The 16656-nt window shown below is 40.4% G+C and overlaps 1 protein-coding gene across 2 annotated transcripts in view; it reads left to right on the forward strand.

The window, feature by feature from the left end:
- Window positions 1–16656, forward strand: part of LOC136423756 (glutamate receptor ionotropic, kainate 2-like) — a 90199-nt gene that overhangs the window by 55897 nt on the left and 17646 nt on the right. For both annotated transcript variants that reach the window (XM_066412036.1, XM_066412035.1), the window contains exons 10-11: window positions 1845–2024; window positions 5291–5372. In XM_066412036.1, the coding sequence (XP_066268133.1) occupies window positions 1845–2024; window positions 5291–5372 (262 nt within the window). The remainder of the gene's footprint in view (window positions 1–1844; window positions 2025–5290; window positions 5373–16656) is intronic.

The following is a 16656-nucleotide window of genomic DNA, read 5'->3' on the forward strand; positions in this document are numbered from 1 at the left end:
TTTCTGAAAGATGGAATCATATTTTAAGTAATAATGTGCAAATTAAGGTTCCGCGTCGGAGTTCAAATCTGACCAGGGTTGGGGTCATGACACGGTAATCCGCCAGAAGTGCATGGTCGTCACCCTGATCTCTGCCCTCTATTGCTTGGTGTTGGTTTTAGCTGTGCATAGGTTTTTTGTATCTCCTGAAAAGCCCGTGAGGTGTAGTATTTTTGGGCGTCGTGAAGTTGGTTCGCTATCGAAGTCTCTTTTGTATTAGTCTGGGCAACGGTGATGCGTTTTTTTTCGCCTGATGACCCAACTACCAGCGTTTTTAGTGCATTTTCACCGAATTTGCGTCATCTGAGATTGCGAAAAAGTTATCACATGACTTTTTTATTCTTCAGAAACACCATTGATTAAGCTTTCTCAGCATATATGCCGTGACCTCAGGAAAACTTATTTTTTCCAAGCAGGTTCGATCAAAAAAATGTAAAAAAATGATAATTTTCGGGTCCAAAACGTACATTTTGCTATGGTTTACCCAAAATAAAGGGACAACGGACGATGCCGATGAATAAATCGGAAAGCAGCAGAAAACCGCTTTTCGACGATATGATTACATTTTCTCTCCTACTTTTCTTGACTGCATTGTAGCCCGTCGGCCTAAGGGTGTCGGCCTACATACGAAATCTTTAAAAAAAATCCGGTCCGATACCTTACATCAAAATGCCGCAAGAATGAAATTCCCATCATTCGCCACTACGGAATCATAGTCTTTTTTGATCAATTATGCACTTTAGGTTTATCGATATTCTCAGATACAGGCAGTTTGTTTGTTTGTTTGTATTGCATACCCGGTAAACCGCATCAAGACGTAACACACCAGGTTTGTAGGAGTGTAGCTGCATATCCGGACAGATTTATATGATCCACACACACCGGGAAGGACCCCTACTCTTATCGATAAGCGTGTTGGGTTCTTTAACGTGCTTGAGGTGTGGCTCTCCTCAAAGACGGGACCTCCATTTAACGTCCTATCCGAGGGACGTCCCTAACCGAAGCTACTCATTCTCACCTGAGTAAAGTGGGGAAAGTGCCTTTCCCAATGGTACAACGTCAACGGGACAAATCAGGGGACCCCGGATTCGAACCCGGTATCTCTGGGTTCAGGGACCAAACACCCTGCCACTTCGCCACCGCGACGCCACTGAAGCTCAAGGTCAATTTGTGGGTTAAAGCAATAGAAGTTACTAAGAGTGAAAATTGATGAATAATTATTCACATACATGCTACGAACATTATTTTCAAGATTGGGCTTAGATCGGGCTTTCCTAAGAGCACTCCATTTTCCTGAAGGCCTTTTTTTTCGAATCTACTATGGGTTTCAATGGGATGATTGACAGATCACATAATTTTTGACCCAAAGTAAGAGGAAAATAAAATCAGTAAGGTTATAAGTTGACCAAAAAAGTTGCAAAAACACATTACAAACGAAATTTTAAGCTCAATCCAAGGAGCACCCCAGTAGACTTTTGTCCAATGGTTGTACGCGTAGTAATATGTTACACCTGACTGTTATCTATCTGGAGGGTACTCGGGGATTATCAGAATATTGATGCTGTATACTGCCACTGCTGCTTAGTGCAAGTTTAAAGTCAAGTTGCTGATACCATTACGTTTTTGGATTCAAGAAATGTTATGGGCAGAACCAGGGCACTCTCCTCTGAAGTTGAGTATCCCTTTAAGAACACTAAAACGGCAACCATGTTTTTCAACAGATCTTACAGGAAGTCATACCGGCCACCCCGTGGTACAGCCTTATAAGCAACCAATGGCGATGGTGTTGCTTTGTTGCTTTTCAGAAGTATCCCTGGGTGGTATTGAAGAAGGATTACCTGAAATACGTTGGAGTTCATCAGTTCGAAGGCCTTGCCGTGGATATATTGAAGATGGCTGCATTGAGAAGAAAGTTCACCGTTGACGTTTACCTGAATCAAACCTCCGGTACTGCTGCTCTAAAGCGAGAAGCATTCAAAAGCAGAGTAAGTTAAACTTGTTTCTTGCCTTCGACGGATTCCACCACTTCAATTCTAGTATGTTAATTACGTCGATTTATGTTGACTAACTATATTGGCTTTATCACGGCAAAACGATTTGTTGACATGTCCAAAACATAATTAATTGCATCAATCTATCTATAAGACGTACCGACTGCATGGAATGAGTAGAGTCTGTCTCATACTTTCTCTCACTAACATCAGAAGGGTGTATATTTTGCACAAACGTCTATCTTCATTGAGGTAGCAGAACACAGTATTTCGCCTATAGGGATTTACATTGTTTAGGACCCAACGTGAGAAGGTTTCGACGCCTCAAAATATATGGCAGGGTGCACAAGGAAATTACAAGAATCGAATATGTACTTCAGGGTACAATCTACAACATATGTGAAAATGTACCGTCCGATCTCACTCCTCAGCAACATAAGCAAAGTCATGGAGGCAGCGGTACAGGCCCAACTCCAGAAGTACCTACTGCAGAACCAGCTCATCTCATCAGACAGGCAGTTCGGATTCAGACCCCATCACAGCATAGCTGACATTCTCCCCATCCTTTCCCAGCATTGGTCCAATGCACTGGACAGAGGGTATGAAGTCCGCCTCATAGCCCTGGACATCAAGGGTGCCTTTGATAAAGTGTGGCACAATGGGCTGTGCTCAAAACTCAATTCAAGAGCAAGGGTATCGCTGGCAAGTTGCTGACCTGGATCTCCTCAATCGTTCCATGAAAGTAGTCCTATCCAGCCAGTCATCAACTACCACACCTATCAATGCTTCTGTTCCTCAAGGCTCCATCCTGGGACCACTGCTGTTCTCAGTTTACATTGATGGTCTTGGAGATGAATGTGAGAACCCCCTATACCTGTATGCAGATGACTCTACTCTGTACTGTGTAATCAGAACAACAAACGACAGTAGCACAACTACTGCCAGCTTGAACAGAGACCTAGAAAGAATGAGATGTTGGGCAGACAAATGGAAAGTGGCCTTTGAACACACAACTTTAAAGCCATGACCATCTCTCGCGAGAGGTGCCCAACTAAGACAGACCTCTTCTTTGGCAACACAAAACTGGCTGAAAAAGACGAGCTGGAAATACTAGGGGTAACAATTGACAGTAAGCTCACATGGACCAAATACATCCCCAACATTACAGCTAGAGCGGGTCAGAGGCTTAGAGCTTTGAGGCGAGTTGCCCACAAGCTCAAGGAAGAGCGACATTGTTCAAGGCACAGGTGCACAGCATCATGGAATATACATCACTGTGCTGGATGAGTGCCCCTAGCACCTCACTAAGGCTCCTGGACTCCATCCAGGGAAAAGCATACTGCATCATCGGTGTGAGCGAACAACAGGCCAGACTCGAACTTAGCATCCCGTAACTTCACCACAGACGTCAGGTGGCCGCTACAGCCTTACTCTACAAGATACACGCCAACCAGTGCCCACCAGACCTGAAGAAGTTGCTACCTCTCCCGGACAGTGTGGTCCAACACATTAGCGCACGGCGCCTTCAATCCTTTTAAGACTCGTGCCTTTCACTACCTCAAGTCAAAACACTTGACAGCTGTGAACTACTGATTGGTCACTGAATTGGATCGCTATAGTGATTTTCTATCATAGCATTCATGATAGTGCGCCAAAAATAATTACTCAAGCAACTGGATAAGATTTTCAAAATCTTATCCAGTTGCTTGAGTAATTATTTTTGGCGTATCTTATTACCTGGATGTCTAACCTTCATCAACATTCATGATAGTGACTATTGTTCACAACAGTACGTTAAAGAATAAAAAAGAGCTAAAGTTTGCCTGCTCGTTCTCTTTTAAAAGCCACTTTGATTTGACCCCCGGCGGAGGTCATCATATACTTCAGCCGACGCACAGCAGTTGACGGTAGCCATACCCAGTTGCAAATTTACGCCGACCGAAACAAATATCCTAATCCCGCTCATAAATGTTGTCTCAAAGCTGAAGTGTTCCTCTACAATTCACTGCAGTTTCCACCTCGCTGACATGCACAGAAAAATCTCTACACTTTTGTCAAGTTTTGGGGCGCACTACTTCATACCCGAACTACTATTGACCACGGGGGTCGCGGAGAAATACTGTGTTATGTTACCTTGAATAATACTTAGGCCATGTTCATTTAATTATATAGATGACATCCGCGCGCGCATAAATTTTCGTCCATTTCCCAAAAAAAGTTCTCGGCCGTACTGTAAATCGGTAAATCGTAAAAGCAGCCGTAAAATGAGAAAATGCATGCTGTGAACTGTAAAAAAAATGTTTCGGAAAACGGTTCCTAATGTCGTAGAACGTCAAAATTGAATTGCAAAAAAACAACAAAATTCGTACAAATGATAAATACAATAATTTAGCAGTACACTAGTGAAATACTACTAATAGTAATATTCTCTTACTAGTGATTTAATGACTTAGACATGTGTTAGCTCATTAATGCATTAGATAGATATTTTCGCCCGTTTCTTTAACAAGCTTTTGGCCATACTGTAAATCGTAAAAAGCAGCTGAAAAATCAGAAAATACTTGCTGTGAATTGAAAAAAAATGTTTCGGAAAACGGTTCCTTATGTCGTAGGATGCCAAAGCCAATTCCAAAGTTAAAGAAGAAGTTTTGTAAAAACAAAAATGAAGAACCCATATTTTGAAAAACCCATATTTTGGCATACCATATTGTGTGTTTTGTTTTGCTTTGTCAACCTTCCTGACCTATCATGATGAAGGTAACTTTTTTTTGCCAAACGTTTTTGCCAAAATTGTTTGGTCTCCAGAGGATCAATGAATCGTTCGCGGGCATCAGTGACTGATGAATGGCGGCTACCGACATACATAGGGCTCGCCAGGCTGGTCTATTCTCAGAGTAGACCCTCCAGTCATTTCTGGTGACCCCCAGCCCTTCTATCGAAGATCTGGTCTTCCCATCTTCCTCTTGTGCGTTTGATCCCAAAGGATGTCATCTATATATTCCAAATCAACATTGCCTTATAATGGTCGAATGTAACCAAAAACAGCTGTATCGATAGTGCACAGTAATGTCATTATCTACGCGAATCTCAGGGTCCTGTTTCAACAGTAATGTAATTACGCCTTTGCACACTCACAGCAATTCCATCTGCTCCAGGAGACTTCCTGGGTTCAAATTTTTGGCTCAACCAAACTATTGCTACCTAGAAGTAAATGATCTTCAAATTTGCTACACTGTATGTGTTTTCCATCGAATGTTCAGGCAGACATATATCTAGCAGCCAAGCCTGTGCGGCCCAGTCTACTGCAGGACTTCGATGTCTCCCCTTCCTTGGCCGAGTTGGGTATGTGGCAAAGCCCAGTACAGCTAACTATACATTCCTGTTGTTCATTTAAGCACATAAAGAAGCCCAAAGCGACCATAAGCTATGATACACCACAGGCATAGTCTCGTGCCTCAGTCCCGATGTACACAGGCAAAATGAGGTACCGTACGACACCTGTCGTGCGACATCTACCATACGATTAGTCAAGTTTTGTTACATACTCCCCCCCCCCTTCCCCCGACACACACCGGTGGGAAGCGTTGTACGTATGTGGGCCACCCGCTGTGGTTCAGTTGTGAGGTCTTGTAACAGAACGGGAAAGACGCTACCCTCGATACGTATACAGCAGATGAACTTCCGCAAGTTTCTGACCGCAAACAGACATCATAGAATTTACCTCACGGTTGTGATTGCTGCTTGTTTAAACACAACCGTGACGCACATACGACTAAGTAGTAACGTTAGCGTTAACAGCTTAGGGATATATATTGCTGTATCCTCGCGCTGTTGTGGGCTTTATTCATGTTCAGTTATGTAATTTTTCTGGAATACCTGAAACACAGCATCGAAAACGAGCATGCGGGCAAACCAGGCCTTTGCCAAGAAGGTTATATTTTTGGTAGCGTTTATATGTGTGTGTGTGTGTGTGTGTGTATGTGTATGTGTATGTGTATATATATATATATATATATATGTATGTGTGTGTGTGTGTGTGTGTGTGTGTGTGTGTGTGTGTGTGTGTGTGTGTGTGTGTATGTATGTATGTAGAAGACCACCTTAACTCGAGAAGGCCTGACTGGATTGTATTGATATTTAGTGTGTGGGTAGGTCTAGCAACTTTCTAAGGTACTGCAGCGGAACTTGATATCTCGTGTTCTGGACATGCTATGATCGTGTTTTTTGAGTCGTAGATACCTCTTTGGAAGAAAGTCGTGTAGGTTTGGGCCACTTTAATATAGCGGCCTTTGGGAACTGCAGGGGCCAATGTTATTTCAGAGTTGGACAGACTTAACTCAAAAGGATGTTGACGGATCGTCAATATTTCTTGTGTATAGATAGCCTAAGTGATGATTTCGATAATAATATGCTAATCAAATCAAATCAATTTGCATAATCAATGGGGAAAGTTTACAAATCCACCGCATTTCATATTGGGGCTCTCAAATATGTGGCACATGTAACTGAGAAAGAGAGGAATATTGACAGATATCAATTATGGAAATAAGTTCTAATTTGCATAATCAATGAGGAAAGTTTGTAAGTCCTCTGCATTCCATGATAGGGTTCTCATAGAATGCAGCGCATTTAGAAACTTTCCTTAATCATGATAGGACATCAGTTATGGATGATTAACATATATATATATTAAGATCCACAAAACAATTGAGATCCACAAAACAATTAAGATCCACAACAATTAAGATTCCAAAACATTTAAGATCCACAAAACCCTTGAGGTATCCCCCTCCAAACTTTAGATGTAGTACCGTAGGAACCCCCCAGAAGACCCATCTTCGAACTTGACCTTCGTTTCCTCGACCCCCAACAACCTACTAAATTTTATCACGATCCATTTGATTTCTCTCGAGTTATGCCACCAAGAAACAAACAAACAAACCAACAAACACAAAAGGTCCACTGCAGCACCAAAGGAACCCCCCACAGGACCCATCTTGGAACTTGATCTTTGTCTTCCCAACATAAACTTACCTGCCAAAAATCACCAATATCCGTACATGGCATCAAGAGTTATATCGCCAACACCATCATTCCACAAATCCCGACCAAAAATATACCCTTCTGCCTACGGCGAAGGCAATTATATACAGCATAAGCAACTTAATTGCACCTTGGATTAATGCACATTCCATTCGACTGCACCGAAGTTAAAAATCCCGATTTAAACACCTTTATTGCAGTTATAACCACATGTACCACAGCCATGTGAATATATATATATATATATATATATATATATATATATATATATATATATATATATATATATATATATATATATATATATATATATATATATATATATATATATATATATATATATATATATATATATATATATATATATATATATATATATATATATATATATATATATATATATATATATATATATATATATATATATATATATATATATATATATATATATATATATATATATATATATATATATATATATATATACAGTCAAACCTGCCTAGGCGACCACCTTTTCAACGCGACCACCTGGCCATGGCGACCGCTTTTTCTCGGTCCCGAAAATTTTCTCCATAGGCACAAGCATTAAGCTGCCTGCCCAAGGCGACCACCTGTCCAACGCGACCGCGACCGCCACGAATTGGGACCGCACAGAGCACAGTCCTTGCCCATGGCGGCCGCCTAATTTTCAATCATGGCAAACATACAGAAAATAAAGGCACATGTGTGACAACAAAACTGAAACTTAAAATCCAAGAAGAAAAGAGTATGATCATAAAATGCCGAGAGAACCCCTATCATTGTACAGGAAAATAACGGAAATTAACTAGATAGAACAATATGCAGTTTCCCCCACTTCCCAATGTGTTTCTGAATCTTATTTTTGCGTTGGGCAATAATGAATTCTAATTTTTGAAAGTAGGAAACAAATGGAATAAAACCAGATAAATCCACATGTATTTTACGATATCTAAATACATGTATATAACATTTACCTAATAGAATAATAAGATTTGACAGAACAGGGCATCGGTCGCTTAGATCACCAAGGACAGTATTGAAAGCATTCATATGTAACTTTATCTTTGTCAAGTTAAAAAACCAACCCTCCACTTCAGCCTAGAAATTAGCTACAATTCTACAATTCGAAAATGAATGTATGGTTGTTTCCTCCTCTTCATGACACAGACTACATAGAGGGGAGTCTACCAGGCCCCAGGTGTATAGTGTTTTATTTACTGTTAAGAATTTAAAAAGCGTCTTAAACTGAAACATCCTTGTATAAGTATCAATTGTGAGCTTATAAGGTAAGCAGTAAACTTGTCTCCATGGGATAGGAGTGTTAAAAAGTTCCTCCCAAGACAGTTGTATTCTATACGACGGTTCACAAACCTTGTCATCGTTGATAAAAAAAAGGTACAAATGTTTATTGATGAGTTTTTTTCTAAGCCAAGTTGTGTCTCTACAAATGGGCATGCAAACTTGTAAGATATGAGATGCTTTCTTTAGTAATGCTTTCCAGTGAGCTGGTATAGCAGAAATTAACTGATTGTATTGTAATTTTGTACACATATCCCCAAATTTTAGAATGAAATTTTCATAAGAAAGAAATCTATTTTCTAAATCCAATATATCATTAAGAAATCGAACACCCCCAGTATCAAAAGCTGTGGAAAAGAATGGTTTTTGACCAATACATATATTCGAGTTCAAACAGAGAAGCTGTTGTTTGACCTCGTCCACACCCTCTGGGGGTCGGAGTTGGAAGCGCAACCAATATTGTATGACCTGTCTGAAAAAGGAAGTTATTGGCGGATTCTTACCCATAAAATTATCAAAATCACGGACAGAAAGTTGTACAAAGGGGAACAAGGAAGTCCGTAACCATGAACAAGACATAAATAAAAACTTGGAACAGAACCATTCTCTGTTTAACTGTAGCTTAGGAATCCAAGAGGCTTTTAGTGTGAGATCAACAGACCGCAAGTTTCTTAGCTTCAGTCCCCCCTGTTCATAAGCACTGTAAATAGACTTTCTACTAACTCGCTCCGGCCCACCTCCCCATAGAAATCGAAATATTTTCTTTTCATATTTGACAAAAAAATCAGGCGGTGGGGACGGAAGCGAGCTAAGTAAATATATAAATTGTGATACAATAAGTGTGTTTATTAAAGTAACTTTACCCATGAGTGTTAAAGTCTTTGTCTTCCAAGGAAATAAAAGTTTATCGATCTTAGTGAATTTCCTATCAAAGTTTATACTAATTATATCCGAAAATTGTACAGGAATATGAATTCCCAAAAGGTCGATGGGGCCGTCTGTCCATTGAATTGGCAAGGGACAAGGAAGATAGAAATGTGTACCCTTTAAAGAACCTATACGTTTTATTTTACATTTATCGAAATTTGGAATTAAACCAGATAATAAAGAGTAATCTTCTAAATCTTTAACTAATGAGTAGAGGGAACCGAGTTTCGGGGCCAGGGGGAAATTAGAATCATCGGCATATTGAGAGATTTTAGACTCTATACCATACGTAGTTAATCCTTCTATTCCAATATTATTTCTTATCTTATTAGCTAAAAGTTCTACTCCTAAAATAAACAAATAAGGTGAAAGAGGACAGCCTTGGCGAACTCCACGGGAGAGGATGAAGGGGTGGGAAATATGTCCATAATTGATTACCTTACTACTTATATCTTTATACAAAACTCTTATCCAATCAATCAATCCCGCACCAAAGCCAAAGTATTCGAGTGTTTTAAAAATAAAATCAAGTCTAATAGTGCCAAATGCTTTTTCAAAATCTGCAACAAAAATTAAACCAGGTAAATCATTACGTTCATAATATTCTATAATTTCTAAAATCCGACGTATATTGTCACAAATGCACCTCCCTTGTAAGAAACCAGTCTGATCATATGATATTAAATTAGGAATTATTTGTTTAATACGCAGGGCTATACATTTGGAAAGAATACGCGAATCACAGTTCAACAATGTCAAGGGGCGCCAGTTTTTAATGTGAGACGGGTCTTTATCCTGTCCCGTGGAGTCTTGCTTTAGTAAAAGAGTAATAAGACCGGATTTTTGGGTGTCGGTTAAATGCCCCGTTCGATAAGAAAAGTTAAAGGAGTCAAGCATGGGTTTCTTAAGATACTTAAAGAAAACTCTATAAAAATCAACAGGTAGGCCGTCTAATCCCGGTGCTTTTCCAGATGAAAATGACTCTATGGATTCTTTGAGTTCTTTCTCTGTAATTTCCCCTTCACAGCTGTCTCGTTGATCAATAGATACAGAGACATGGGGTGGGTCGGGAAAAAAATATTTAAACGTATCGCTCTCTAAAGACATCGGAGATTCTTTGAAAGAATAAAGGTCGGAAAAAAACTTAACTTGTTCGATTAAAATATCTTGAGGGTCGGTCATGACCAATCCCTCAGCCGTAACGAGTTTAGTTACATTCTTCCGCATGTTTCCTCTATTTATAAGATTCAAAAAGAGTTTTGTACATTTTCCCCGTGTTCCATCCACTTGGCCCTCCCCCTTCTGATCATGTTACTGGATTTAGTTTGGTATAGTAATTCTAATTGCTGTTTTTTATTTTGTAATATTTGAAAGGTGTCTGAGTTAAAATGTGTATCTAATACTTTTTGCAGTTTGTCGATCTCCCCAGAGAGAGAAAATACAGTATCTTTATTTTGTTTAGCTTTCCATGAAGAAAATTTAATAATATGTCCGCGAACCGCACATTTAAAAGCTTCCCACACAACGTGTGGACTAGCAGAATTAACATTGAAATGGAAAAAATCTGTTATGAATTCTGAGGTTTCCTTTATAAAAGTTTTATCGTATAACAAATCCTGGTTCAGCCTCCAATACCCACGTCCGCGAGGTATAGTAGAAGTGGTAACAGTGAGACCAATGAGCGAATGGTCCGACCTTAAACTATCCTCTACACAAGCGTTACCTATAGCAGAAGTTAAGGAAAAAGAAGTTAAAAAATAGTCAATTCTACTGGCCTGGTGCCTCCGTCTCCAAGTATAACGTGTTGTTCTGGGGTGATAATATCTATAAATATCATGTAAATCTAAATTAGCACATAAAGAATTAATTGCTGTACGACACTTAGGGTGATAAACTGCAGCGTGATGCCCAGCTCTGTCAATCTCCGGGTTCAATATAGTATTAAAATCACCAACAATAATAGTATTTAGATCTGACGCTATGTGATTGTGTATTGTTGTTTCAAGGTTATAGAAGAAGTCTGGGTCATCAGAGTTAGGGGCATAAATATTGGCCAAACAAAAACGAGTAGAATCTATAGTGATATCTAAAACCATCCACCGCCCTGAGTCATCGCTCAGGGTCTGGTGGATGGTATAGGAAATATTCTTCTTAAATAAGATTAAAACGCCTCTACTATTACTAAGTCCGTGGCTAAATAAAACCGGGGCCCCCCATTCTGATTGCCAAAGATCTTCTTGTTTTGCGGTACAGTGGGTTTCTTGTAAACAACATATATTATATGGTTTGTCCGTTAACCATGCAAATATTTCGTTTCGCTTTTTGCGGTCACCTAACCCGTTACAATTAAAACTACATATATTTACTTTTGATAATGTCATCAAAGCTGGAAAGTAGAAAAGATATACCGAAGAAATCAAACAGGGGAAGACGACCGCAAAAAGCAAAATAAACAGTAAAAAAGCAGTTTTTGTCAATACTGGAATGATAAGGGGTTCTCGTAAATGATGATAACATAATGTATATGAACTCAAACACATTCAACCTTAAACATATAAAGACGGGATACAGTGTGCCATGAATGAAAACAAAAAATACACAACAGAACATTCTTTTGTTAAGACCAAAAATTCCAGTAGTCCAACCAACTACGTACAACCATCCTTAAATGAAAAATATAAACCATTGCAAACTGATATGTGGAGTAAGCTCCAAAACAAACAATAATCAGTTTCAAAATTCAAACACAATGTCATAAATGTCAGTAATATATAAGATAAAGTCAAATCAAAACAAAACTTGAACTCAGATTCTAAATTCAACACAAAATCGACCTTCCTCTCATATTCACAGATTCCCTTACCAGATATGAAGTTAACTCAAAAACATAAGAATAATCCAACTCAAACTGACTTTCTACAGACAGTGGAAGATTCAGAAGTTGTCCTTTTAATTCTGAAACTAAATCAACAATCCACCTCCGAGTCAGTCATGTAATAACACGAGATAAGGATCAAACTCATCAATCAACCACAGAGTCAGTCATATAATCACAAAAGTTCTGGAAAAAATTAATCAATCAAGCTCAGAGTAAGTAATGTAATCACGAAAGTTCTGGAACAAACTCATCACTCAAACTCAGAGTCAGTCATGTAATCACGAAAGTTCTGGAACAAACTCATCAGTCAGACTCAGAGTCAGTCACATAATCACAAAAGTAAACTCAGAATCAGTCACATAATCACAAAAGTTCTGGAACAAAACTCATCAATCAAGCTCAGAGTCAGTCATGTAAACCCGAAAGTTCTGGAACAAACTCATCCATCCAACTCAAAGTAAGTCATATAAGCTTGAATGTTCTGGAAACAAACTCATCAATCAAACTCAGAGTCAGTCACATAATCACGAAAGTTTTCTATAATAGTTTCAGGGACAGGTTTCGTCCGCCGGTAACTGTTCAAAGACATTAACGCGTTTCATGTCTGGTCGCGACTCAGGTGAGGTAGACGCCAAGCGCTTCGCGCCGGTCTTTCTGCGCAGTATGGAATTTTCCCCAGCTGTGCCAGCCGGCACGTAATCAAGATCCTGTGGTCCGGTCAGGTGTAGACGTTTATCTCCCCGTGTAGCCCATATTTTCCCCTCTACAGTCACCCATACAGAAGAAAAAGGCTTGTTGTCCTTGCCATCGGACGACACCAACTGCTTTGCTTGCGCCAATAAAATTCTGCTGGCAGGGGACAGATCAGGTCGCAGCGAGATGAACTGACCATCTTCATTCCTAACACCCTTAAGCACTCTTCTGGCTTCATATACTTTCCTTTTAGCCAGGAATGTAGAAAACTTAACAATAACATGTCGGCCAGTACCCTTCCCAAGATAATGAATGTTGTCAATATCCCGCATGGACATATCAACTTTCAGAGTAGACTTTGCAAACTCCAAGAATTTTCCAAGGATCTCTTTGTTGTCATAGTTACTCGGGAGACCCCATACACGCAGGCAGTTTTTACGGGAGTACTGTTCGCTGTCAAACTGTCGCGTTTCTAACAACTCAATCTTCGCTTGTAGTTCAGCTATATAGCGAGCCTGTTCCTTTAGTTTATCATCGTGCAAGCTCACACTGTCACCCATTCTTTTCATCTCTGATTTCATTTCATCCATTTTATCACTTAGTTTTGAGTTTTCAGTCTTCAGTTCCTCTAATTTAATCAAGAGTGCCTCCATCTCCAGAGTGTATTGTACCACAAATATAAAAGAGAAATCACCTACCCGTAGGCTTGACGGATAGTTTTACTCAGGTCCTGAGCTAGACAAAAAACAGGCAAACCAATCTGCTGGAACTCCAGAGGGAAAAGTGTCGTTCCTTCGCGTCGTCACTATGGCTGTAGCTCTCCCCTACGTTGCCGCCATGTTTGCGAAAACCAGCTCCAAACTTCAGCGATTTTTGGTGCCAGCAACCGTTCAAAAGAAAGTATGCAGTGGTTCTAAATGAAGTTGGACATCCCGGGTATGCAGCCGTCTAGCTGGTGACCATATATACTTCTAAGGCCGACTTTAAAACAAAAGAAAACAGTATGCCGGTGCCCTGATGCGTACATGTAGAGGGGCTACCGAATGTCCGCCATCTTGGATCTTTTTTTCTCTCGCTTCTTAGTAATAGTGTAAATATAAGTACAGGCAGGTTTGATAATCAAGGGTTTATCTAAAGCCATTAGAAATACGAATTTTTCCGCGTTGCCAACATGTATGAAATGGGGAAACCTACATTGTATTAGTATTAGTATTAGTAGTAGTAGTAGTAGACTGGTTTATTCAGGACAAGACGTACAAACCTCCTGGCAGCCTAAGAGGCTGAATTACGAGGTTGTTTACACCGAGTTGATAAAAGAAACACTCTTACACATCAACAATCGCCTTTGGTGACATACGAAGACATTATGATTGAATTATAAAAATCTCAACGATGATACTTGATTAAAACACGATTTCTAAATCAGCACTTAACATATGCAGTATTAACGTTGTCTCATGAGCAACGAAGGCTAAAAGATACGATCACTGAATGGTCTAAAATCATTAACATCTAACCCATAGCAATATCTTAAATACATGCTAAAGTTTATCACAAAAAACAGTGTCACTAGAGTTCATTGAGAAGTTCCACAATGACAAGAATGGCGCTCGTCCTGTAGCGCTTTGGCCCAGAGGGTTGCTGGTACCGAGCAGAGTTGCGCAGGTTCCTGCCGTGCTGTTGGCCGCGGGTAGGGGGCATCCAAGAGCAGAAGCGTGTGGACTTCTCCACTTTGATGGCAAAGTCATTACACAAGTCCTGTGTTCGGCTTGCTAGGCATGGGAGATTAAGTCGCTTTAATGTCTCCGAGTATGAGCTATACTGGCGTCCAAGGATCATTTTGCAAGCTCGTTTCTGTACTCGCTCTAGAGCGGCGGACTGGTTTTGTGTGAGTGCTGCATTCCAACAAGGAGCGGTATATTCGAGTATGGGGCGAATGTATCCACAGTATATGATGGTAAGATCCGATGTCGGTACCCCCGATCGACGCAGTCTACTGATGAGGAACAGACGCTTGCTTCCCTTCGACACCATCTCGGCTACCTGGTCATCCCACCGTAGATCAGATCTTATGTGCAGTCCTAACAGCTTGGCCTGCGTGACAATGGTGAGTGGTTCTCCACCAAGGGTAAGTGCCGGTAACTGTGGGAGTCGACGCATGAAACAGAAATGCATCGCTTTGCACTTTTTAGGGTTGAGAATCATCGAGTTGTCTGCTGACCAGCTCTCAAGGGCATCAAGGTCAGACTGGAGGGTCGTTGTCCTTGCTGCGGGTCGTGTCTCGCCGAGGTTGAAATCGTCAACATATTTCCAATGTGAGTTCGTAGTTACAGGTTTGGCGTCATTGATCATAGCTAGAAACACAAGAGGACCTAACAGAGTGCCCTGGGCTACTCCGCAAGTTAGGAACTCCCAGTCTGATAGTGCCCCTTGGTAGCGGACGCGTTGTTTACGACATTCGCAGCTCTCTTCGTTGTATAAACTACATTCTATTAAAAAGTGTTGCCCATCCTCTATCCTATTTAGATTACATCATCTACATATTCCTTGTTCCAGGGGAGTGCGGTTATGGCGTCCGGTTTCAATGTGAAGTTTGTGACAGCTGATCCGGAGTTTTGTGACTGCGGTCCTATGCCGTATATTTTCGAGACTTAGATACTTTTCTTTATTAACGTTATATGTGGACTTGAACAATCTGTAGGATCTCAGTTTGTTTCTAGCGGATCCACCTTTGTTATCATTGTGTATTTCTTTTAGGAAAGTTTGAAAGTGAATGTCTTTCAAGCGTTGATTGATGGAATTAATGATTTGGGACGTGTCTGTGTTTTGTGATAAAGAACAATGCCAAAACCGCACTCCTCTAGATGACCTACATACCAATAGAATACCAGAAGGGGCATGGATGACCCACATTCCAACAGTCCAAGACATGGGGTCATGGGGGCTAACATCCAAACATACCAGAGATTACAAATGCCTGTGGACAAATTCCTATGCAATTTCTAGAATTCTTATAAACTGCACACAATACTATACCATTAGGCTCGAGACTACAAATGCCTGTGGACAAATTCCTATGTAATTTCTAGAATTCTTGCAAACTGCAGACAATACTGTACCATTAGGCTCGCCCCTGAGACGTCGCCAAAACCTTGTGAAGTTTGCCAAGATACTGTACAGATTAAACTTGACATGTTTTTTTTTCTTCTTCACAGAGTTGAGACTTACTTGACCTTAGTAGCTAACGTATCAGTTATTGCGCTACCATACCTCATAGAAGCAGCAAAATATTGAGTTCACAGTTCCAGTTGCAGGATTTACAAACATGAACAGATATCCATACATGGCTGTGGTACATGTGGTTATAATTGCAATAAAGATGTTTAAATCAGTGGCTAGGTACGTGGATTCAGCTCTGCCATGAAAGAATATGACAGATGATCACGTCAGCACCGCACCATCAAAAGCGACTGCTATGTCCGTCTACGCGTCTGGCCCTTGCCGCGCATGCCGAGTCGCCGACAACACCCCATGTCATCCTTAACGCGAAATCAAATCCCCGCTTACTTAAATGCATTCACATAAATAAGACAGTGTACAGGTAGAGACCAATCTTTATTGAGTACAGCATGCTGTCTGCCAAAGCGTAATGCCGCCTTTGGTAGGCGTGCGTCTCTTAATGGTGCCGACACGCCCCGTGACCCGCCCGGGACCTCCCATACGATTCCTATCAACATGACTGTCAATAGAGACTACCTTCTTTTG

The sequence above is a fragment of the Branchiostoma lanceolatum genome, chromosome 18, assembly GCF_035083965.1.
Source record: "Branchiostoma lanceolatum isolate klBraLanc5 chromosome 18, klBraLanc5.hap2, whole genome shotgun sequence".
NCBI lineage: Eukaryota > Metazoa > Chordata > Leptocardii > Amphioxiformes > Branchiostomatidae > Branchiostoma > Branchiostoma lanceolatum.